Here is a 26,613-nt window from a genome sequence, read left to right as displayed (position 1 = left end):
AAACTAATTATAAATTTTCTTATATAAATTATTTATATTTTCTTAAAGTTGAATGTCAATATTTGTAATTCAGGATTATACAATATATTTTATTAATAAAACATATTATGTTTTTATAATTTTTTGTTATTTTTAATGTGACTAATAATTCTTAAAATTATTCAATTTTTTTATTTATAGAAACTAATAACTAAGTTTTAAAATTAAATAATATTATTTATAAAATATATAAATATTTACAGACATGAAACACAAATTAAAATATTTCACATTATTGTTTAAATGATATCTAATGTACCAAATATTTTATGATAATTTTAATTTTTATGAAAATATTATTTATTAATTATTAATTAATTATAATGTAGTAGTTTCTACAAAAAAAAATCAAAATTCGTTCTTCTTCATAAAAGCTCACAAAAGTTGGTTTTTGGTTTTTTTTCATAAATTGGTTAAACTTTTCAAAAACTAGTTTCCCAAAATTTTAGGGAATCTATTTATTCAAAATCTTGATTGGCAACTCAAATAGTTTCTATAAAAAAAAAAACTAAAACCAAAAACTTGATTGGATGAAAAATGGTTTCTACAAAAGCAAAAACCAAAAACTAAAGCAAAAACCACAAACAATCAAGTTTGGTACATTAGGTATAATTAATAAATAATATTTTCATAAAGATAAATAATCATACAATATTTTGGTACATTAGCTATAATTTAAACAATAATGTGATATATTTGTGTTTCATATCTGTAAAATAAATTTATATATTTTATAAATAATATTAATTAATTTTAAAACTTAGTTATTAATTTCTATATATAAAATAATTGAATAATTTTAATAATAACTAGTCACATTAAAATAACCAAAATTATAAAAACATAATTTGTTTTATTAATACAATATATTGTATCAGTCATGAAAAATAAAAATAGCCATTCAATTTTAAGAAAATATAAATAATTTATATGAGAAAATTTATAATTAGTTTCAAAATTTTAAGTATTTTTATTTTTGTATAATTTATAATATTTATATAAAAAAAACTATTGCTATTTAAGTTTTTAAAATTAAAAATAATTTATATAAGAAAAATTTCTATGTAGTTTCAAACAATTAAATATATTTTTTTGGAATTTATATAAATTTTATGATAAATATTTTATTACAATATATTTTTATAATAGTATAATAATTAAAATATTTTATTGTATTTTATTTTAAAATAATTATCACAATATTTTGATAATTTTAGTTGTAAATCTAAATATTTATTTATATTTTATTGTATTATTTTAAAGTAATGTATTAATTAATTTTTGAAAAAAAAATACAGCAAAACCAAAATCAAAATCTAAAAACCAAAAACCAAAAGCTGAAAACCAAAAACCAAAATCTAAAAATCAAAATTAAAATCTAAAACCAAAAACTAAAACTAAAAACTACCGGAACAATCATCACCTATATATGTAGTTTAACCTAAATATTAAATATATTTTTCTAAATAAATAATTTATCGGCCTTCATTTGAACAGTAATTGTCTATAGCATAATGGTTAAGCTGTTAGGTTGAGTCTTAGAGGTAAGGTCTTCGAACCTACATCCTTCAAATGAAATTAAAACTTTTCCATACATATTTATAAGCGGCTTTTATTTTCTGTTGGGCTTCCAGCCTTCAAATTCATCTGGCCGGCACTGGTCCTATACAATGCTGAAATAGAGAACTATAGAAAGTCTATTTTTCTTGGATCAAAAGACTATTTTATTAATATAGAAAAAGAGGCTTTTGTCTATGCAATCCTAGAAATTAGAACCAATACAGTAATTATTTAGGGCCTGATCGTAAATGCAGCTTTTGCGGTTGGTTGCGGTTGACAGCGTTTCGAAACAATCATATAAACCGCTACAAATCGCTTCAAACCGTTCTGAACTTCTTAAAATTAAAAGCTGGTTCCAGCTAGCGTTTGCGGCTGCGGGAGGATAATTTTTTTATTCTTATTTTTTAAAAACTATATAAATACAAAAATAAAAATATTCAATAAAAATTTTAAATTGAAATGATAAAAATACTAAAATATATCTATTATATTTTATTAATATTAAAAAAAATTAAATAAAAATATTTTCTATAATTTTAAAAATATAAAATTATAACTTTCTAAATATAATTTTCATATTTATTATAATATTATGATTTTTGATATTTTTATAATTATATAAAATGTAAATATTGTTAATTTATTATTTAGCTGCTGTTGTATTTGGTAGTTAAACAATCATAAGTATCTCGCAAACGCACTAATTTGTAACCGCAAAACCAGTCGTACAAATCTTTTATAACCGCTAGAAATTATAATTATCCGCATCCGCAAACTCGCGCAACCGCAACCGCTGCGTTTGAACGACAGTCAGACCCTTAAAATAGCTGGTGCAAACTTCATGGATTGGTTTTATAACGGGCCGATTTGGGCTCAATTAACGTAATTAATGTACGCATATCTGATTCGGATCAGAAGTAACAAGTACAATTCTCTTTTTCTTTTTTTTTTCTTTTCTTTTCTGTCAGATCTGTTTGTTCGGGTTTGCGTTTGCTCTCTCCCTTAGTTTGGATTTTAATGCAATGGAGTTTTGTCTGTCTCATCCTTTACTTCTAGGGGCTTTAGCTTCGATGGTAAGAAGAAGTTGCCCCTCTTCTTCTTTTTTATAGAAAAAGGTATAATCTGAGCTAGATACTTCGTTGGCACGGTTCAAACAAGGTTGATCCGTGTGTTGACTTCATATACTCTGTTATGAGTCCGAGTACTTTGTCTGAGATTCAAGTTTTTTTTATTGTAGATTTATTTGTCTCAATGTTCCACACAAAATCAACCCCACTTACATTTATCCTTTTCTTTTGAAAATCTGATGTTCTCTGATTTTATGCCAGATTATATGCTTTGTCAAGCTAATATCTTCGCTTTTTTTTTATAAACCTGCAGGTTTTGTATCACAACAGGAGATCTAAACCTAATTCACTGGCTGAGGAAATAGCCACCGTCGTTAAGGAAGTAGACAAGGTCCATGGGATGGTTTTTTGGAGCCCTCTTTATTGGGAATCTATAGAAATGCTTGCAAGAGACGAGGTTTCACGAGGCATATTCTATGCACTTCCAGATGAATCTAAGCTGCATTACTTAAAGCGCAAGACAAAAGCTTCTATGGACCCAGAGTTTGAACACTTTTGGTGACTAATACAATTATCGTTTTTATTATGTTAAGGGATCATTTTGTTGTGACTTGACTTTATGTTGTGGAATATGTTTCATGTTAAGTGTTTACTTTGTTGTGCTTAATTTAATTGTTGTATAGTAGATCATGAACATGAGTTCCAGTCTTATGTGAAAAATGTATTGTGATTTCTGTATAAATTTTCAATAATGTATTTTGTGATATTACATATTTGTTTCCAGGGTGGTGGACAAGACAATATATTAGCGCCAACCTGTTTTTAGATGAAAGCTTGCTTAGTAAACTAATGTTTGGATCTATTTCAGTAATTAGTTCCTCTAAAGGGAAAGAAAATTGGAACAAGCCGGGGGCTGACTACGAACAGTTTCAAGACAAGTGAACCTGGTTGGTAAAATCGTTCTGCAAAGTTTTTTTTTTTGGTCTAACGTTCTGCAAAGTTGACAATGTTCCAGGCAAGACGAGGATGCTTTTGTAAGAGGCGCCGCTGGTGTGGTTCTGCGACGCTCCTGTTTTTGGTGTGCTTGAAGGCAAGACTGATCAAAAGCAGAGAAGAGTATGCAGAGCTTACACATTTGGAGAAAGTCACCTTTGGAGTCACCAAAGATGAGATCATTAGGGCGCTTAATCAACCCAAAGCCTGGCCAGCAATTGTAGGACATATAATTTTGATGTCGTTCAAGAAAGATAAGCTGAACTAGTTCATTGTCTTTAAACTAGATAACCTGAAAGAAAGACGGAAAGATCTAAGGGAAAATTGCCAAAACATAACAAAAAAACAACATAGTTTGTCCCTATGGTATAAAACCATCACTAAGTTGTTCATATAGTATAACATTTTTCATAATCCCAAAACTAATCTTTCCTTAATCAAATTAAACATAAATTAAAACTATTTTTAAAAAAGGTTTAATGGAAAAATATAAAAATATAAGGTAATCCCATAATGTTTTAGAAAGGAAAAAAAATGTAAAAACAATTTTTTTTAAAAAAGAACACACGACACAGACCAAAAATATCACGTAACCTAATTGCATTTGGTTTTTAAAATCCTCGAAAACTATTCTTTTAAAATCCTCTAAGGTAGAACTTGATTTCAATAACAGTAGTCTACTCCTTTATCATCAGCCGAAAAAACCAATCTCTTGTTTGCACTAAATTCTCAAACACCACATATTGTATAGATATGCATCATAGAACAAGAGTTTGTGAAAATCACAAGACAAACTATGGAGAAATCATAGATTGATGAAGAAAAAAAGCCAAAATCGTTTATTTTTATATTTTGACAAAAAAAATCGACCAGGACACGTTTTAGGAAATTATAATATTTTTAGAATATTTTTTTAACTGAAACTTCTTTAATTTTCGAAAAAACTGTTTTTTTTATCCGTAGAATGCACCTTCTACACTGTGTAGAACCATGAAAAAAATTATGAATACAATTTCTACTTTTTGTAGACGTTCGTGCTAAGTTTAGATTTCGCATACCCGGAATTTTAGAATACTTCATAAAAATAGAAACTGCATTCAAAGAAAGTAACGATCTTTATAATTAGTAGAGTTTGCATTCCCCATATTTAGAATTTTAGTCATTTTTAGATGATTTCTTTAAACAAAATAGATGGACTTGTTTATTCTGGAATTTGTTTTCTACCAACTCATTTTCCGTAGAAGACGAATTCTACTTTTAGTGGAACGTAATTTTAAAATTTTATTTATCAAATTTTTTAACCAAAAAAAAAATGTGTTTATGTATATAGGTGTTTTATTAATTTTTTATATTTTTAATATTTTTTGGATTCATAAAACTATTTATTTCATTAAATTTCAGAAATGAAAAGGGTAAAAGATAAAATAAATGGACAAATATGGTTTTATACCATAGGGACAACTATGTTGTTGTTTTGTTCCGTTCTGTTGTTGTTTTGTTCCGTTCTGACAATTTTCCCAAGATTTAATAAAAGAACCAAAACAGAAAAAAAAAAACAAAAGTCATAAGGGCACACATTAATGGGCATTTAATTCCCGAAAGTATTTGAAATGGGTAATTTTAATACTCAAGTATTTTGCTCGCGGATATTTATTCTCCAACTACTAGTTGACTACACAAAATTGAGAATAAAATAGTCAACTGTTAACTGATGAACATAAAAATAACTTTCTAACGGTTGAATATTTTAATCATATTTTTCTGCAGTCAATGATTAGTTGGGAAATAAATATGTGCATATAATATTTGAGTATTTAACTTGGATATTGAAAATACTTGTGGAATTAAAAACAATACTTTTTTTTAGAAAATGATAATTTAAAATATTTTCAAATTAGTTATAACCAATATACTAAATTTTTATCTTTTGAAAGAGATTTTTGACTTTTTAGCAATGACGTATAAAATAATACAAATAATTAAGTTGCATTATATTGTTCGTATTGTTGAAGTAGTATCTTGTATATTGGTTCAAATTATGATTATTTTTAACTAGGAATTATTTTCTAATTATGAATCTTTTTTAACTATGAATTATTCTAAAAATCATCTAAAGTGATATAACACACGAAGTACATCAAAAATACAATGTTACTGTAATTACTAGGGGCATTGCCCCCGCGCAAGCGCGAGGTTGTAGACATATTTCTTGTTTCATCTCAATATTTGTTAGGGTTATTGTAGCTGTGAATTTTTCGTTTTGGGTTGATCATTGTTTTTTAAGTTTTTTTATTGTTATAGGGTTAGAGTTGTGATGATGTACTGTGTATGCACTGTTCTCCACTCTTGAAGGACTAAAATGTGTTAGTAATGTGATTGATATAGTTCGTGTTGTTGCTTGCTGTGTCATTGAGACTTATCGTTTGTTTGTCTTTTTAATTTGTTACTTGTACTGTTGAGATTACATAAATTATATTAAGTTTGTTGAGAGTACCTTTTGTTTCTGAATATTTTTTCTCCAGTTTAGTTGTGTGTATTAAGTAATAATTTTTTTAATTCTTCTTATGTTGGTTATATGTTTTTTTACTTTTAAACTTGTTATTTTTACCGGACTTTTAAAACAAATATATGAAGACTTGTAGAAATAACTATAAAATGAGTGATAATTAGTATTTGAGTCATAATGGGTTTTAAACGAATATATGTATTTCTCATAAGAAGACAATAGCGTTGGCATGTTGACATTGAACATGTAAGCTATTTTTATAAGACAAGAGGAGTGAGCAGGTGGACATGTTGTTGCCGCCTTTGTGTCTTTTGGAATTGTCTCTTGTATCTCCTGGTGTGGCTGTGTTTGTTTCTCTTTTATTTGATGGGTAATATGTAAACAAAAATCATTGTTAGTTGTATTTATTAGAGTTTGTAACTTACTCTGCTTTTTTGTTTAGATAATTTCACTGATCTTGGTTGTCGTCTTCGTCTTTTTCATAAGCATATGTGAAAGTAAGTTTGTAAATTGTTAAATATTTGGCTGTGTAGTTTATATTTGTTTAGCTGGCTCAATGTATGTGTCGCTGAGTTTTAGTTGAGTTGATTGGTTTGATATATTTGTTTTGAAGTTTATTTGTAAGATTAGACAAAAAGAGAGGTGATCATTAATGATTCGTCTTTTTTGGGATTCTAGTTTTTGGTGTTTTGATTGTTTGGGTTATTGCGGTTTCTTTTAAACAGTAAAATAAAGATTTGTGTAAAATTAGATTGATAAGTAAGGGAGATAAATAGACGACCACAAATCTTGGGTATGAAATATTTTTGATTATTGATGTTAGCACATTATAGACAGTAATATAAAGGGAATTATGTGTTGATTGTTTCTTACGGATCAATGAGGAGACGGATAACGACTCGAGTTGTTTCTTTGGTGAGGCCAGAGCCCTGGACAAAACGGATTTGCCCAACCACATCTATGAGTTTAAATATCAGTTATGATATCAAAACATAATATAAACTCAGATGCAATATGATAATATATCTGGGAGTTCTAGGTTTGTGTTCGCAATCACTTGGAGATTGTCGAACAGTCTAATCTTCACTGAAGATTGATCTCAGGAGCACCTGTGATGACTTCATCAATAATGGCTAGTGAGATGAAACGAACGAGGAATGAATGATCAGTTATCTTGTACATGCTTGAGCACCTAGAAACCTCAAAACGATCGACTTTCACAATGGAACCAACTTTCAAAGATGGCATGTAATGATTAGCACGTCCGACGGGAGTAAACCCATGAGTCACGGAATTTGCAAATAATATTATTCAACAAAGAATCATAAAATAAATTAAAACAATTATGTTAAATAAGTGTTATAGATCGAAGATTAACTTATCTTTTCATTAAAGAAGAGAATCGTGATTCCCACAAACTCCATGTCTTTCTTGAAGTTCAGGGAATCCCAGAAGCGAGGAAGCCAGAGGCTATGCTCTGACTACTACGACCAAGACGGAGAGATTCGAAGGTTGAGTGACGGACGTCGGACCGGTTTGACGAATTGGAGAGGCAGAGAGAAACATTTTCTATAAGTTGGTTAAATCTAAGAGGAATCAATGAGTTTTGTGGAGATGCAGATTGAGTTCATCAAAGATGAGAATCATATATATAGGGTTTATATAGGGGCTACAAATCAGGAACATTTATGATCAAGCAATTTAAGATGTGGACATGAAGAGTTCACCGGTGAAAAAATAGATTACGAACAGACACATGGCACAACTCTGTAACTCAGACTTGCTTGAGACAGTGATGAAAAGAACTCAAACTCATGTTAAACGACAACAATTTACAATATGAGAAAACTATAATTGTTGTAAACTTGAGCTTTTTTATATAACGTGATGAATCTCATTTAAAAATGAAACCCATAATGGACTTGTAGGCCCGACCCTTAGAGGAAGCCGAAGAGGCAAGAGCTTCCGACCTTCATAAATATATATTAGGTTCGACCATCAATGTACAAAGTATCATTTAGCTTAGTGGTATAAATGTTGGTGTTTATATCTCAATAACCCGGGTTCGAGCCATGAACTTGACATTTTTTCACACTTTTTAATAGTGGAGCCCACAAAACGCTGACGCGGCGCGCTGAAGAGTGAGCAAAAACTCATCTATTATAATATAGATTTTGTATTATATTATGTCATTGTATTTTTAATTATATTTTTTTTTAAAAATGGATTGATGTTTGTGACTTTCAATCTTATAAGAAAGATAATGGAAAAATTGATATTCTACTTTTAATTAATGTATTTTGTTTTAAAAATTAAACATAAATTAAAATGTAAAAAAGTAAGTGGTTGAATTTTATTGGAAATCAAATAAAAGTTTAACTAATTAAAAATAAAACTAAAAAGTAATAAGCAAAAGTTAATTTTTAATTTTTTATTATGTGTGAACAACTTTAAACATTATTTGTTCTGTATACAGAGAGTATTAATTAGTGTATTTGAGTATCTCTAACTCATTGCTATTTCTATCTCTATATGCTATAATAGAGGAAAAGTGTTACATCGCACTCTATTTCCACCTCTAAAATAGAGATTGCTATTTTTTCCTCTATTTATAGAGGAATAAATAACATTCTTCTATTATAGAGTCATACTTTTTTATTTTCAAAATAGTTTTTTAACTTTCAAAGTTTTATAGTTATAACCAAATCAATTATTTTATAGGGAAATACAGTTTTTGTGAAAATATAATTACATTTTTATTTACATACTAGTCTTTCAATAAAACTTTAGTTTAAACAAATTCATAATTTTTTGAAATCTTATAAAAATTAAAAGTAAATAGGGCTAGTATCATAAATAAAAAGTATTTTTGTAAAATTAAAATATAATTTTTTGAGAATGTTATTTTATAGAAGCAAAAATAAAAGAATACATTAGAGATAAACTCATCTCTATTTCAGAAATTGAAATAGAGAAATACATTGGAGATAGTCTGAGTGTTTTTATATTTTGGTGTGATTTCTAAATCATTAATCATGCTCTAACAGTTTGTAAATTATTTTATTAATTAAATCGAAGCAAATGAATATATTTTTTTTTTTTGAAATTAGCAAATCATTTAATAAGTTTTGACCAAAAATAGTTAAAGGAAATAATAACAGTGATATTTTATTGGCCAAAACAATAGGCGTTCCCTTCCCCATGAACGCATGCATGGACGGTTTTTCGAATCCTCCATTTTCGAAACCATACAAGTAAGTGTTATCTCGACCTCGCTTATCATCATCATTCACTTCTAGTTCTAGCTGTGCTTGGCTGCTTCTCTGTTCGTGTATGATTCTGTTCTTTCCATTAGTTCGATGTTTGATTCAATATTGTTGTTTTGGTTTCTTTGTTTGTTTATGTGGATTCAGTGGACCATTAGTTGATTAGGTTACGTCTCAATGTCTTACAAACCATAAACATCTCTTCCATGTTGTAATCTTAAATGTCTTTCTTATTATGATAAAACTACCTGCAGGTCTGTATCACACATGGCTTCTAAGTCTAAGTCAATTCCTCATGCAAGCAATCACAGATTCCAACAATCAATTGAAGATCGAATGGCCATTTTGGTTAAACGAGTAGGGGAGGTTAAGGGGTTGATTCACGAGACGAGCCTTTACTGGAATTCTATAGATTTCCTCGCAAAAAACGATGTTTCACGAGGCATATTCTATGCGCTTCCAGACAAATCTAAGCTGGAATATCTAGAACGAAATATAGAAGGCTCCAACGATCTAGATAATGAGTATATCGGATTTGATTACTGAAGAAGATGCTTGGTAGAATGTTGTGCTCTTGGAATATGATTCGTCTTCAGTTTTTATTTTGTGATGTTGTTTGAATAATAAACTTGGCTATCGTTTAATGTATTTATGAGATGTTATTGTGTTTCCTCATTAACTTTTGTTATAATAACTTTGTGATAATATATTTGTTGCTTATGTTGTTGAAGACCAATTATCCACTTTGTTTTTAAGATGAAGACTAGTATACAGTTAGGTTTGATTTCGTTCCAATATAATTTTATGTGACTAATAGAAAGTACATTTTTATTATAAGAATCAAGTTTCTCACTTGTCAATTACATTTAATATCTGAACGTACGACCTAATAGATTTCTTTCTCTACTATATCTTGAACTGAATATGAATTGCATACTGTGTTAGCAAGAGATACGTAAGACCATGATTAACCCGGGGTTCTTAGAGTGAGATTCTTAGCGGATGTTAAGAAATGGTTTCGTAACTTTTAACTAAAAAAAGTTAAGAACCGGTTCTTAAAGTCCTTATTTAAAAACCGGTTTTTAGCTTTTTTAGTTAAAAACTAATAAACAGTTTCTTAACTTCCGCTAAAAACCCCAACCTAATAAACCCGGGTTAATCATGCTCTAAGAACATGATTAACCCAAATACCCATTTGGATCTCTTAATCATTATTTTAGTAATTAAAAGCAACTAAGAAACTCACTTAAGAAACACCATGATTTTGGGTCTCCAATGGTAGTCTTTTATTTTGGGTTTCTTAATTAAACATTGTTTTTGATTATTATTGTATAATTTGTGATCAAAATGTATGAATTTGTGATCAAAATGTATAAAAAGTTTTTGATTATTTTCTGAACATGAGAAGAATGGTAAGACAAGAAGAGTTATATGTGTTGTAGGCTCCTCAGCTATGCTTGGCTTCTTTGGTTCTGCTTGGAGGAGGTCATCGTAGAGTTCTTCATTCCGATAAAGAATAGCAGTGCCCCGAGAAAAGCAACACTCTGCGATCAAACATCATAATCCAAAAGAATGAGACTCATTGAAAGATTACTCAAGAGCAAGTTCAGCTCTAAGAACAAGACTTCCATGGCAAAAGCAAGCAAAGAATGTGAAAATGAAGAGAAGTGTTTAGACAAACCTGCAAGAACTCGGTCAATAGAAGAGAGAGTTGGCGGTCCTCAGGTCCATAGTTGTAGAAATCATATAAGATGGGACTAACAATCACCAAGTAGAAAGCCGTAGAGAACGGAGACAGAGATGTTGCAGGATCCTCAAGGAAAGGTTAGTTTGATTCCACACAAGCTTCTGCGGTCTGTAAAGCACGCTCCACCATGAAGCTACCTTGTGTATCTGCAGCACACAAAGGCATCAACAGTAAAGAAGAGCCCAACCAAGAGACTGTTGAAGAAACAATCAATAACCAACCATCATCAAAAGTCAGAGTCAGTAGCAATTAGTAAGCTTAATTTGACATCAACGCATCCAAAGCTAACATATTTAACCACAAAAAAAAAAAAAAAACAGATCAAAATGCCAAAAATGAAATCAGAAACCACATATCATTCCTCAGTATCTAACACATTAAACTGAGGATCACATGATTGAAATCGAATGGAAGAGGACCTGGTGCCGTACGTTTAAAGATGACTCGGAAGCGAAATGTGGAGAGGAGGAAGAAGACAAAGACGCTTGAGGTTGGCTCCCAGACAAAGCTCTCGATAACCACACCCATCGATCACCGGGGGATAGCCACCGTCTCCAGCAACCAATCAACCACCGCGCCACCACAATCCTCGCTTCGATATATCGTAGAAGAGCAGAACCAACACTTGACCAATCTCATCTTGTCTCCTCCTTAAAAGATCCCTACAAGAACACAGATGAATCACAACAAAGAAGAGATTCAGTGAGACATCAAAGTGAAGCAAAATCACAAAACCTGGGAAGAAGATCGGAGGTGAGATGCAATTGAGGTGTTGTTTAGCAAAAACGCCATCTAGCAACGCTTTCAATAAGAGTAAGACGAACGATTGATGGCGACGATTGATGAGGACGTGGTGAAGCGACTGAGACGGCGGCGATTCCAGTGGTGCAAGTTTTCACGGAGAAGTTTCGGAATCAAACCGACTGATTTCGAGAGAGAAAGAGAGACGTCGCGTTATGACGCGTGTCCTGTAAGGGACGTCTGTTGCAGCGCTTAATTAAGCTATGTTTCTTGCATTATTAGGTAAATTTTTTTTTTTTCTTCAAATTTAACCTAAGAAACAGGTTAAGCACCCCCGATAATCATGGTATACCCACATCAATGAACCCCTTCTTAGGGTTCATCTTTTCAATTTTCTATTATTAAATTTTTTTTCTTTTTCTTAAAAAAGAAACTAGACCAATCGCGGACCGCCACGACACGTGGAACCCGCGCTACAGTGATGAACTTTAGGAGAGAGGGATTCATGGGATTGAATTATTTTATTATTTCTTTTCTTAATTTCTGTGTGAACTCCCCCCCCCCACATAAACCCTCAATGCGGATGCCTAAGGTCACTAATACGTTAAAATCGACAATTTAATAAAGTTTGTATCAAACCCCCCCCCCCCCCCACACTGCACCTTTATTCTGCGTCTCCCTACTGATCCATTGTGGCCCTTTTTCAGCAGTTAGTTTTTTATGATGAATACAAGCATTCGTACGTCTCTATAATTTGTACTGAAGCAGATCTAAATACATAAAACTAAAGTAATATACAGCTTCAGCTAAACAACGTACATACAACCTTTCCATGTCAGTTGAATTTGTTGGCCTTTCTCATCAGACAGAGGTAACACAAAGGTAAAGTTTATTTTTGGAAGACATTCATTTGATTGGAAACTCTTTCCATCTTATTCAGTGTTTCCCAATTTGTTTACATTCTGAAATCATATTCCTGCAACTGTAATTGACGTCTCAAGAAATGTAATGGTGCTCAATCAGATGACGTGCAATGTCCCCAATTGCTGGAGCCTGTTGAAGAGTAACAAGTCCTCAATTGCTGGATTTAATCGAAGGTTCAATAGTGTTCTGAAAGAGTTACGGCTTCTGGCTTCAGTTGACATGATTAGCTGAAGATGTCTTTCTAATGTGTGCAGTGTTCTTCACGAAGTGATAAACACAGCATCAGATGGAGGAATAAAACCTCTTCATGTGGCGGCATTGAAGGGACACAGAGACAGTGCAGTTACTCTTGAATTTGGGAGCTTTTGTTGCTCAGGCCATTTTGGAAAATAGAACCACAATAGATCTTATAGGTTATTATCATATTACAGTGATTGATGCTAAGATTTTAAGGGAGAAATTTAACTCTAGCTTATTGTTTCCCTTTGTCTCTTTGGTTTTGTATTGAAGGTGCGGGGAGTACAGCTCTCCATTATGCTTCATGTGGCGGAAACACGCAATGTTGCCAGGTAATATATAAATATACAATTTGCTTAACCAAATAATCGAACAACCAGGTTTCTCTTTCTGAAAAGTTTAGTTTAAAACTCAGATATGAATTCATTTGGCATTTGTTTTTATGAGCTATTGATCGACAAGGGTGCCTCTTTGGCTGCTGTTAGATCTTTACGGGTTCGCTTTTTCTCTCTGTTTCTATGCCTGCCAAACCCAATCTAACAGTTTGATGTAATTCCAAAGTGTATTTATTTGTTTGGTTTTTATTGGTTTTAGAGAACAACCACAAAATCATCCAACAAAAGTCCCTTCTACTTTCCTCTGCCTTCCTCTAATGAGTGTTGTCAAGATTGATCACTACGTAAACCTTTCACCTACATAATTAAAGAATCTCACAGATTTGATTGATTTTTCCCCTCATTTGTAACTTCAGAATGGGGCTGGCTAGACACGATTGTCTAACTCCATGTCGTCACCCTTGTGTCGTTTTTTTGGAAAGAAAATGCACCGTTGCTGCAGACAGTAATGTATTGATTCTTCACTACCGAAAGCGAATTTAAATGAGATTTTACACAACTCAGCAATGGGGCTCATCAAACTGGTTATAGACACAGGAATTCTTCTAACAAAGGTAATTCCTTACCTTTCAATGAAACAGATATTTATATCTGTGAGATTTAAAACTCTAAATTGCTTTTGCAGGTTTATCTGCATACTGGGAGATCCTGAGTACATAATAAAACTGTCGGAGGTTTGCTTCATAATTTTTATATTCATTAAAATAATTATTTATTTGTTAAAACTTTTAAAAAGTGTAATTTTAAAAAAATTGTAATGAAAATTATTATTTTATATTGAATCTTTATTTGTTATATTTTAAAAAATACACACATATATATATATATATATTATACGGATCGGATATCCGGTTGAGTTTTCTGGATATTTGGTGTTATATCTAGAAAGTAGAAGCTCGAATCGAATAATTAGTTATCCGTCCGAAAAAAAACGGATCACAAATATCTTATAAAACCAGATATCCGCTCTGTGCACACCTCTAATGTATATAAATATAAGGTACAACCGTATTATAAAAAGTAGAAAAGTGTTAGAAATAGTGAATACATAGTTATGTTAAGGTATCACTTTTGTTATATGAAACCTAATTTCTCTTCTTTTTTTTGTCATCTAAAATTAATATTATTTTTTTAATTATACATGGGTATCATGCCCCTACCCCTACACAGTATGAATTGATCATCAAACCAAACAAACAAACAAAAAACTTAGAAAAACTACGCCATACAGAAATCAGAGCCACAATACGGACATTCCGGACACATTAAAACTACAATCTAGATCTATAACTTAAAAGAAACAAACTTCATAAAGTATCACACTTCAACAATGTAGCATTAGCACATCTGTCAATGAAACCAAGCATTGAAGAGGCTTCCTCAGAAGCATCCAAAAAAGCCGGAAGCTAGCAACAAAATCTGTTTTCGTTTCTATTATAGTTTAGAACAACCATTTATAACACACAAATATTAACATTGCATGTAAATTAATTCTAATTACGTTTGCTTTTTAAGGAGAAAAAATTGCTCGAAATATTAATCGTTATATTTTTCGGTAGATAAAACTAAATAAATATATGTGAATAACTGTACCACAATATAAGTTTAACTGGTTCTAATGTTTATTTATAACGTTGAACTCATCAGTAGAGGTTATTCCATTTATTATTAATAGATTGAGATTACATCAGTGACTTCTCTTAGATATTGGAATAACCACAAGAAGAACAAGAAAAGAACACATCCGATGAATCTCTAGTTCAGTCCCCACAGTCCACTATTTAAGAACCGGAATCCCCTGCTGAGACCGGAAAAAGTTAGTCGGGTCGAACCTGGCTTTAACCTGAAACAATCTCAAGTAATTCCCTTGAAAATACTTCTCCCCATAAACCTTAGCTTTTTCGAACGTAGCGTTATACCCAGGCGTCGTAATTCCGATATCGACGTCTCTGTAGTTCAAGAAAGCCTCTCTCGGATTCTTCGAAACAAACGGAGTCATCGCCATTTTAAAGCTTCTTGAGATGGCCAAGAACGCCTCCTCTAGCTCATTACCAGGTGCATACCAATTCATGAAATGCTCAATCATGAAAACGTTACCAGCTCTATGCGGAAACGGCGTCTCATCAGATGCTATCTTAGCCATCCTGCCTCCCCAAGGGTTCCACTGCATCCATACTCGCCGTGGAAGCGGCGAGTGATAAATCATCGTCTGGAAAATCTTGGCAATACCTCGTTTTGAGATAGGAGTTTGAACGAAGTCTGAAGTTCGTTTCCAGTAGGATTCGTTCACTGATATTCTTTCGAGAAGAATCTCTAATGGTGCGTTTTCTGGGTACTCAGCCCAGAAAACCACCGAGTCGATCCATTTTTTAACCATGCAGTCAGGTTCCCTCAAGTATAGCTCCGGGAAACGTTTGTTCATTATGTTTAAAAGTCTCTCCGGCGAACCGAGAAACATTCCAATGAAGGAAACGTTAATCGTCTTGGTCTTGCATTTTGATGTAGTCCTCCGGTAAACCGGTTTAATCTCTAACCGGATAAACAAATCTTTGTCGATAACCGGAGCCACTTGCTGCCATTTGTGGACCAAGTCAATGACACCTTCTTCCACCGTTCTCTCCAGTTTAAAAACGGTGACGTTCTCCGGAACCCTAACGAGCTTAAGCTTCCACGCAAGAATCACGCCGTAGCTCCCACCGCCTCCGCCGCGAATCGCCCAAAACACGTCTTCTCCCATAGAACGTCTGTCGCGGTAGACCTTCCCGTCCGCGTCCATGATTTGCGCGTCGATGATGTGGTCAATCGATAAACCGTATTTCCTCAAGAGATTCCCGAACCCTCCGCCGCTGAAATGTCCTCCGGCGCCGACTTTAGGACACACTCCGGCGGGGAAAGCGTGGACTTTGCTTGTTTTCGCGATGTTGTAGTAAAGCTGGCCGAGAGAGGCTCCGGATTGGATCCACGCGGTCTCGTCCTTAAGGTTGATGTCGACTTTGTCGAAGTTGTACATGTCTAGGATCACGAACGGCACCGGAGAGGTGTAGGAGAAGCCTTCGTAGTCGTGGCCGCCGCTGCGGACTTTGAGCTCGAGATTCAGGTGTTTGCAACAGGAGATTGTTGCTCTGATGTGGGTTTCGGTAACGGCGGCGACGATGGCTTCCGGTTTCCTTGTGGAGGCAGAAGCGAACCGGAGGTTTCTCACGGCCCTCATCAGGTTTGTTGAGAAAGATGAGTCTGTGGGAATCACGGCGGCTCTTGAGTTACGACTGCCGGGGTCGGCCGGCTGAGTGTCGAGACATTCGAGGAAAAGCTCCGGCGCATACAATGGCAACGGTAATGATGAGTAGACTCGTGGGATTGTGATGAGATAGATAAGATGGAGTGTGATAAGAAACGTTGGTCGTGAAAAGATCTTCATTTTCATTTTGTTACTTGTGATTGGTATGATGAAGAATGAAAGAGCTTTGTTGTGTATTTATAGGCTATAGATTAGTTATGTTTGAGACATGCATGGCGATCACCTGCAGAAAACTACGTAAGTAGAATTATGCGGTTGGTTGATGAATAAAACATAATTTTGAAAAATAGTCCACATGAATCTTTCCTCACTCGTTTATTTTTGATCGGTTAGTTTGGTTATGGCCCTCATGAAGGTAATGATGAAAACATGTGTTGGTATTTCTTTCTGACTTTATGAAATTAAACTATAAACATGTTTGTTTTCGTTTACTTTTATATAAACATTTTGTTTTCAATTCTAAATTGGTATATATTATAATATATATAAGCTATGTCTATCACTTTTTAAAACATAATAATTTTACCATTTTTTAATTGAATTGATTGTTTCAACCTTTCACAAGTTATTAAAAAATTAAATTTTTAGCTTCATAGATTTATATTATCAAGTATATTAAAGTTGTTCAAACATAATAATATTAGAGCATACTTGTTCTCCATCAAATAGATTGTTTCAAACTTTCACATGTGTTTATTTCTTCTTATATATTTTTTTTTTGTTTGTTGGATTAGTATTTCATTATTGAATAAATAAATAGAAATAGAATTTGGAAAATATTAAAATGTTATCATCTCCAAAGATAATCAAACATTTCACAAAATGAAAAAGTTAACAAAAACAAAACTTAAAGCTTCATGTATAAATTTTATAAAGAATTTAATTAAACATTTAATTATATTTTGTAAATGAACTATATATAAAACACAAATCAATGTGAAATCAGTTTAGTTTTAAAAATGTATCTGATTCGGTGTAGAAGTCTCGAAAAATATTTATGCTCTTTGCAGTCTCTTTCAAACACGATGATACATGATATGGAAGTAAAAATTAGAATGTTTGAAATATCATAAGAGAACAAATTGTAATTCAATATGTACAACCGTTAAAAGATTGGATAATATTTACCATTTGACATTTTGCCAAGTTTCTTCTTCATCATCATTCAATTTCTTTGATTTATCTACTTTAATACATTCAAAACAGAGATGATGAGATCTTAAGACAGCAAAAGTACAACCTAAAACTTTTAAAACCATTAAAATTATAGACAATATATATAACTATATTATTGTTTGATCATTTACAAGTCATCACAATGAGAAAACGAGAATTTGCTGATGTTCATAGCCACAGTAGACATATATGAAAGAAATTATTTGTAATAATTCATAAAAAACTAATATTAAAAATTATTTTTATATGCTTTTACATCTTTAATCAAAAAAAAAAAGTGACTAATAAAATTTTCAAATAATTAAAGTTTGATATATATATATATATCTTATTAAAAGAAAAGTAAATTCACCCTAAGATTACCACTTATTTACGATTAGAATGCCACTAAAGTATTAAATAACTAAAATTAAGCTATGAATGTCTTTCTCCAATTTAATTAAATCATTTCCTAAATGAAATTTAGCTAAATTTTTGTGTTCAACATATTTCGTAAAACAGTTTAGCTAAATTTTAGGAATATTAAAGTTTAAAAACGAATTTAAACAATGTCATGTAATATTTTTCAAGTATCGTATCATCTCACAAATTTAGCTTGTAAGGCCTAAAATATATATATTTCAATATTTCTAAAATATATATTTAACCATTACGGCTATCATTAACTATTTTAAACAATGAAATCTCTTTATGTTAAGATTTAAATTTTTTTGAATTTTTTTTAGAACAATATGAAATTTTTATAAGCAAATATTCCTATTTAAATATATCCAAATCTCGACAAAAATAATTAAATTTTGAAAATGTCTAAAAAAATATGTTTAACCATTTCGGTTACTATTAATTATTTTCAACAATAAAATTTATATATACTAAGATTTAAATATTTTTAAATTACTTGTATAACAACATTTAATGTTTATAACCGAATACTTTTTTAATATATCTAAATCTCACCATATGACGCATATCTAATCAAAATATTTTAAATATTATTGCATATGGAAAACAATTTCTTATTAAAGGAGATATTGTTTGGACATATAAATTGGTCAACATTTGTCGAAGGTTTAGTATGGCGTACGAATTAATATTTTTAAACTTTTTGTGTTTATAAACATTTTAAAATACAGTAAACAATTAGATATTATTTTTTTATATTGAAGTGAAAATAAGTATCCGCGAGGGCGCGCATGTCAAGCTCCAACATACTATTAAAACAAAAAAAAAAAATTTCTGAAATCTCCTTAATTTTTGAAAGTATTTACAGTAATGCCACTACATTTTAATTATATTTATTTATTGTTTATTTAAAATAAACAATAAAATTTCCCAAAACTACTCCACGAAATCAATATATAATTAAAAGAGATGGTTTTTTGGAAATATCCTTGATTTTTTTCCTTAAATACTTAAATATCAATATACTATAACCTAACGAAATAGATGTCATGTGTGTATGAGTTTTAGTCATATATATTGTACGTAGGAGTAACAAAAAATATTATATTTTGGGGACGTAAATTGTATAATTTTAGCTATGAGATAAAGACATTAAAATAAACAAGTATTAATTAAAATTTTAAATACAATTATAAAATGGGAAATTAAAAAAATTATAGTGTAATAAGTTTTTTATTTGATATACTCTTAAATTATAGAATTCATATCTAAACTGTATTGTATTACAGATATTCCGGTATTGGTTAAAAATTAAACATGAAATTAAAATTACATTTTTAAAGATATTTTATATATTTATAACATCTAAAATAAGTTTAAAAATCATTCTGATTTATTGAGGAAACGAATTTAAACATACGTTTTAATACATTAAAAAATATTTAAAAATATTACAGCTCCTCATAATATCAAAACAAATTTTAAATTCATAGAAATAATAATTTCCTAGATCGATATAGCATAAATGTCATAAATATGTGTGCTCACAAGACTAAAATTGTAAATAAATATTAATCATTTTATTTAATTCTTTAAAATATAGTATATTTTTCAAAATCAGCCTGCAATTAGTGAATATACATTATTATGATTACAGTTTTTGTGGGTGATTTCATAAAATGTGTAAAAACTTATCAACTACAAAACGTGTTGAACAAACAGATTAGTCATCCTATTATGAATTATCAAACATTAATAAATTTGTCAATCAAAATATAATTTGCGCTTTTAAAGTGCAAATCAAAATCTAATACATCTTTATAATTTAATTTATATTTACTTTTAAAATAAACATATATCTGCATGAACGCGCGGATATGATTCTAGTTATTATGTATTATAAGGGATGTTTTTGTTAGTAGTTGTTTAATACATTTTAATTAAGAGAATTTGTATCCCTTACACACCAAACCTCTCATATTTGCAATACTCTATTTCCCCTTAATTTTTTTCCCTCCATCATTACCATTCCCCCCCATTGTATGGTATCTCACATTTTACAGTATATTTACCTAATTTGCTCTTTAATTAATGTTATTTTATCATTTCCATTGTTTTTAATAACGTTAAATTACGTTTTGATTTGAATAATTCCAAGTTACTCCATACATCCATTGTATGGATTTTTTTTTTGAGCAACCCATTGTATTGATAAAAAGCTATTAAAGAGAGAATTGTTCAGTCTCTTATCATTATGATTTTGATCGGTGAGTTTGGTTATGATCTTCAGTGAAAGAAACGATAAAAACATGTAAGTATTTCTTTGGACTTTGTGAATTTAAATCTCTAAATTTTGTTTATTTTCAAGTATATCATGAAGTCTTTTGACTAAAATGGGATCTAGTAATATATTGTACTATTGCAGGCTTTACAGCAAATAAAATGTGGCCTCTCTTTCTTTACTTTTTTTTTTTTGTTTTTTGATAAATAGAACATAATTGAAAAATAGTCCACATGAATCTTTCCTCACACGTCTATTTTTGATCGGTTAGTTTGGTTATGGCCCTCGTGAAGGTAATGATGAAAACATGTATCGGTATTTCTTTCTGACTTTATGAAATTAAATTATAAATTTTGTTTGTTTTCAAGTATATCTTCTTTTTTTTATATGTTTTCAAGTATATCATGAAGTATTTTGACTAAATGGTAATAAAGTGTCGCCTCGTCCTCTCTCTTTTTTCTTGTAATAACTCGCATATTTCTAATTTATGTTTGAATATTTAAATAATGCTCTCTATACAGAAAATATATATAAATAATGTTCTTTGCGGAAAAAATACATTGATATGGAAATGAAGTTGGAAATGAAAAATATGGATCCTAATAAGTTCCTAACTTAAAAGTAGACCAAAGCTACAGGTTAATACTTTTCTATAGATTTTTTTAGTAGTTTCATACGATATTTTTGATGGAAATTCTTTTAACTATTAAAGAGAGATAATCTAACAAGAACAACTAATCTATTAATAATAGCAATCGTTGAAAGGTCGTGTGTTTTCGTTTTACGAGTTGCATTAGCTTAAAAAATTAATAATAGAAATCTCAATTAATATTAAAAGGTCGTGTGTTTTCATTTTAAAAGTTGCATTGGATTAAAAAATTGTCAAAATGTAGAACTATGTATATTTTGATTTTTAAAATGTGTGTTTTAATCTTAAAAGTTGCATTAGTTTAAAAGAACTTGTCAAAATGTAATTTAAAATGTAACTTTTCATTCTAACAATGTGTGTTTTCATCTTAAGAGTTGTATTGGTTTAAAATAAATTGTCAAAATGTATAAGTATGTATATTTTCATCCTAATTAATTTTAAAATTGTGTCTTTTATATAAAAAACTGAAATGTATTAGGTTTAATAGTTGTGTATTTTTATTAGAAAGAAAGTTGTGTCTTTTCATAGAAAACTGACCTTTATTAGTTTTAATCTTTTCCTTATAAAAAATTAATTTAAAAATGTAGTTAGAATATCTCAATAAGTGTCTTTCTACAATTTTTATTTTTAAAAATTGTGTCTTCTCATTATAAAAGACAAATTAAATTGTTAAAATATTTCAATAAGTGCCTCTCTGTAATTATATGTGTTTTAATATTGCTTTAAAAAATGTTGTCAAAATGTATAAGTATATATCTTTTCATCTTAACAATGTGATTTTTAATTTTAAGAATTGCATTGGTTTAAAAGAAATTTTCAAAATGTATAAAGATATATTTTTTCATCCTACAAATTGCATTTGTTAAAATATTTTATCTCAATCAATGGTGAAACGTTGTGTGTTTTCATTTTAAGAGTTGCATTAGTTTACAAAAATTGTCAAGATGTTGAAGTATGTATCTTTTTATTTTAAAAATGTGTTTTTAATTATAAAATCACATTAGTTTAAAAGAACTTGTCAAAATATAATTTAAAATGTAACTTTTCATTCTTTGTACCATGCCTAGCTAGTCAGCTGATTATATGTTATGACCCTTGATATAGTAATAATACTAGAATTTATTATATCTGCTGAGAATTATTATTCAAACCCTTTGTTAAAGTAAAGGGGCTCGAGGGACTAAAATAATGTCATAATCAGGTGACCTATATAAAAGTGGATTTTTCTAACATGATTCAGATTACTAGTTGTTTAGACAACATTTGATTGTCAATTAGACGATCCAGAGCTGGTCGTGGATAAAAGTGAATGAAACGTTTGTCTGTGTGATGTGTCTCTCAATTTTTTTGAAAAAAAATTATATAGACAAAAAACTCTCAATTTATAAAAAACAAATTTATTGAAATTTTTATTAACTCGTCTACATCCTCCAAAATCTTAGAACCGGTCCTGAGACGATCAAACATAACTTGTCACCATCGGCCAATGCGTTGGCTGTTTTCCTCGCTAAACATACTGTCACCCTTTAATGATCTTACTCTAGGCGCAGAGATTTAAAAGAACGATTTCAGACCAAAGAGGAAGAAAAAAAGTAATCAAATTAGCATTCTATACAAAACCAAAAGGCACTATGTAAAGCTCCGGGTTATATCTTTGATTATCTCTTCGCCCGCTTCCAGTTCTATGAGTTGATTCGTTCTTAAAAATCGCTATGTTGCTAAAAAGGAAAAAAAAATTAAAATATGTGACATGATATTTTTGTCTACTGACATGCATGAAATAAATTTACGTAAGGTCATGCGAAATTGGTTATGCGAAATGCAAAAGAAAATAATGTAAAAAACGTGTTAAAATCTAACTACCATATATATGTTTGTTATGATTTTGCTATTTACTCACTCAAGTATTGAATAATTAGTTGAGCATTGAATACCCTATAGTTTCAATTTAACAACTTTCTTTTCGATGTGGTTAATCTTTCTTTGAAGTAAAAACTCAAATGTTTGAAATATCATAAGAGAACAAATTGTAATTCAATATGTACAACCGTTAAAAGATTGGATAATATTTACCATTTGACATTTTGCCAAGTTTCTTCTTCATCATCATTCAATTTCTTTGATTTATCTACTTTAATACATTCAAAACAGAGATGATGAGATCTTAAGACAGCAAAAGTACAACCAAAAACTTTTAAAACCATTAAAATTATAGACAATATATATATATATATATATATTATTTTTTGATCATTTACAAGTCATCACAATGAGAAAACGAGAATTTGCTGATGTTCATAGCCACAGTAGACATATATGAAGGAAATTATTTGTAATAATTCATATAAAACTAATACTTAAAAATTATTTTTATATGCTTTTACATCTTTAAGCAAAAAAAAAAATAAGTAATTAATAAAAATTTGAAATAATTAAAGTTTGATATATATATATATATCTTATTAAAAGAAAAGTAAATTCACCCTAAAGTAAATTCACCCTAAGGTTACCACTTATTTACGATTAGAATGCCACTAAAGTATTAAATAATCCTAAAATTAAGCTATGAATGTCTTTCCCCAATTTAATTAAATCATTTCCTAAATAAAATTTAGCTAAATTTTCGTGTTCAACATATTTCGTAAAACAGTTTAGCTAAATTTTAGGAATATTAAAGTTTAAAAGCGAATTTAAACAATGTCATGTAATATTTTTCAAGTATCATACCATCTCACAAATTTAGCTTGTAAGGCCTAAAATATATATATTTCAATATTTCTAAAATATATATTTAACCATTAAGACTATCATTAACTATTTTAAACAATAAAATCTCTTTATGTTAAGATTTAGAAAATTTTGAATTGTTTTTAGGGGAAATTTTACTTTTACACTTTGTTTGGTACCATTATTCAACTTTACTACCAATCAAATGACATTTTCATAAATACCACATTCATTAATGTGTAAAAGACTAAACTAACCTTACCTTATCTTCAACAAATCTTCCTCTTTCTCTCTCGCCGAGATCCATCGTCTCCATCAAGCTTCGCCGTCGAGATTTCATCAAGTTTCGTCATCGTCTTCATCGAACCTTTCCGTCGTCGTCATCGAACCTTTCCGTCGTCGTCTTCATCGAACCTTTGCCGCCATCGTTTTCATCAAGCCTTGCCGCCATCGTCTTCATCGAGCCTTGCCGCCGTCGTCTTCATCGAGTTCCGCCGCCGTCATCTTCATCGAGCTTTGATGTGTTGTTTCTGGTTTCTTATGGAGAATATCCAGAGTCACTTTTTCATGACTATCGTGTTAAACTATTAGATTTTCAATCACACACACGTTTGAATTGATGATGAGTTTTAGTCTTTCAATCACACACACACATTTAGACGACCTTTCTTATTTGCTTAGTATTATCTAATCATATATAGATTCCTTAAAGTTTGAATATTTAATTGATGTGTTCGTTAATCCAATCAAATGTGTATATTTTCTTATTATCACTCTCTATAAATCAAGATTTTCCAGTTATTTTTTTGCATGTTGGATAAGTTTGAGCAAGTTTTGTCTGCAAGATTCATGATTTTGAATGAAAGTTTATACCTTTTTCTGATTTATGTTGATCTATGATGCTTTTGATTTGATTAGTATATGTTCTAGCTTGGTCTGTTAAGGTTTGATTCTCTAGACAGTTGATTTGATTTAGACTATAATCAATAGATCACTTTTTATTGTGTGATTTTATATTGTTCGTCTGTTATGAAACTAATTTGATTTGCTAATACATTGTGTTTTTAGATTCAAGAAGCAAAGCGAAAAAGAGAGTGGTGATGGTGTTAGTTCCTAGGAGAACTACAATAAAACATGAATTATTGAGAAAGATGCTCTCAGATTCTTATAAATCTGGTTTTTATGATATTGTGCTAATACATTAAAACAATTTATAAGCTTTCATAAAGTAGTATTTGAATAACATATATATACATGTTTATAAAACATAAAAGAATATCTTCACTTAGACAATTTATGAGGGTTTATACAGAGATGCTCTCAGATTCTTATAAATCTGGGTTTTATGATATTGTGCTAATACATTAAAACAATTTATAAGCTTTTATAAAGTAGTATTTGAATAACATATATATATATATATAAAGGTTTATAAAACATAAAAGAATATCTTCACTTAGACAATTTATAAGCTTTTATAAAGTAGTATTTGAATAACACACACACATATATATATATGTACACATTTATATAACATAAAAGAATATCTTTGCTTAGACAATTTATAAGGGCTTATAAAGGTAAAATAAATCAGTTAGAAGAACTCTAAATCATTTAAAAAGTTTATAACCATTTAGAAAGTCTAATAAAATAATTTATAAGGGTTTGTAGCATATTTTATAAGGGGTTTTAAGGAGATTTAAATAATTTATAAGGGTTTATAAAACATTCACAAAGTTTATAAAAACAATTTATAAATTCTATACACCATTTATAAATAATTTATAAGGGTTTATAAAAAAATCATAAAGTTTATAAAAACAATTTATAAAGTTTATACACCAATTTATGAGGGGTTTATAAGGGTTTTTAAATGGTTTATAAATCAGTTTATAACACTTTTAAAACTAAAATTAGTATATAAATAATAATAATTCAACTTAAAACCCCGAAAATTACCTTATAAACCCTAAATCAGTTTATAAAATAATAAATCAGCTTATAAACTCTTATAAATTAATTTATAAAATGTTATAAATGTATATAAACTGGTATTTCCTTTGTAAAAATTTAAAAGGTATTGTGTATCATTTATAAACTCTTATAAAAATGTACCCATCAATAATAGTTTATAATTATTTATAAGTCTTTATAAATTTGTTAAAAATAAATAATACTTTTATTTATGTGTGTAATAGTAAGAGTTTATAACATTTTTTACAACAAATTTATAAGAGTTAAAAATCATTTTATAAAGTTTCATAGATCAATTTAAGAGTATGTAAATCAGTTATAAATATTTATAAAAGCTTAAATATAAATACATGACATATGATGTAACAAGTCCTTTGATATGGCATTGAATATTCCATTCTCCGATTCTATGATTATCATATGATTATCAGGTAATCAACACATGAATACATTTTTTTATATTAAAAATAATCTCTAGATATAATGAAATGAATATTTTTACCAGTCCAGAAAGGTGAGACACCACATAAGATGATATACAATATGACACCAATACTTCAAATAACAGCTTCTGATTCATACTTCCTTTTCAAAGCCTCTAGTGCTATGTAATAAGCATCACCCACTATAT

General features: G+C 29.8%; 2 protein-coding genes and 1 long non-coding RNA gene across 3 annotated transcripts; 1 reads left to right on the top strand and 2 right to left on the bottom strand.

Moving 5' to 3' along the window:
* The first annotated feature begins 2,510 nt into the window (after nt 1–2,510).
* Nucleotides 2,511–3,437, top strand: LOC106404695. Its single transcript, XM_013845387.3, has 2 exons — nt 2,511–2,672; nt 2,980–3,437. Exons 1-2 carry the CDS (start codon nt 2,622–2,624, stop codon nt 3,226–3,228), a joined length of 300 nt encoding a protein of 99 aa, XP_013700841.1. The 5' UTR covers nt 2,511–2,621; the 3' UTR covers nt 3,229–3,437.
* Nucleotides 3,438–10,677: 7,240 nt separating this feature from the next.
* LOC106364841 lies at nt 10,678–12,250 on the bottom strand. Its single transcript, XR_001273337.3, has 4 exons — nt 11,914–12,250; nt 11,610–11,840; nt 11,113–11,324; nt 10,678–10,975 (listed from the first exon to the last, which is right to left on the bottom strand). It is a non-coding gene; the product is annotated as an uncharacterized LOC106364841 (long non-coding RNA).
* A 2,865-nt stretch (nt 12,251–15,115) lies between these two features.
* On the bottom strand, nt 15,116–17,092 carry LOC106404638 (berberine bridge enzyme-like 16). Its single transcript, XM_013845342.3, has one exon. The coding sequence runs from the start codon at nt 16,897–16,899 to the stop codon at nt 15,253–15,255; it is 1,647 nt and encodes a 548-aa protein (XP_013700796.2). The 5' UTR covers nt 16,900–17,092; the 3' UTR covers nt 15,116–15,252.
* Between the last annotated feature and the right edge of the window lie 9,521 nt (nt 17,093–26,613).

Source organism: Brassica napus, chromosome C3 (genome assembly GCF_020379485.1).
Source record: "Brassica napus cultivar Da-Ae chromosome C3, Da-Ae, whole genome shotgun sequence".
NCBI classification, from domain to species: domain Eukaryota; kingdom Viridiplantae; phylum Streptophyta; class Magnoliopsida; order Brassicales; family Brassicaceae; genus Brassica; species Brassica napus.
This window is presented reverse-complemented; position numbering and strand designations above follow the sequence as displayed.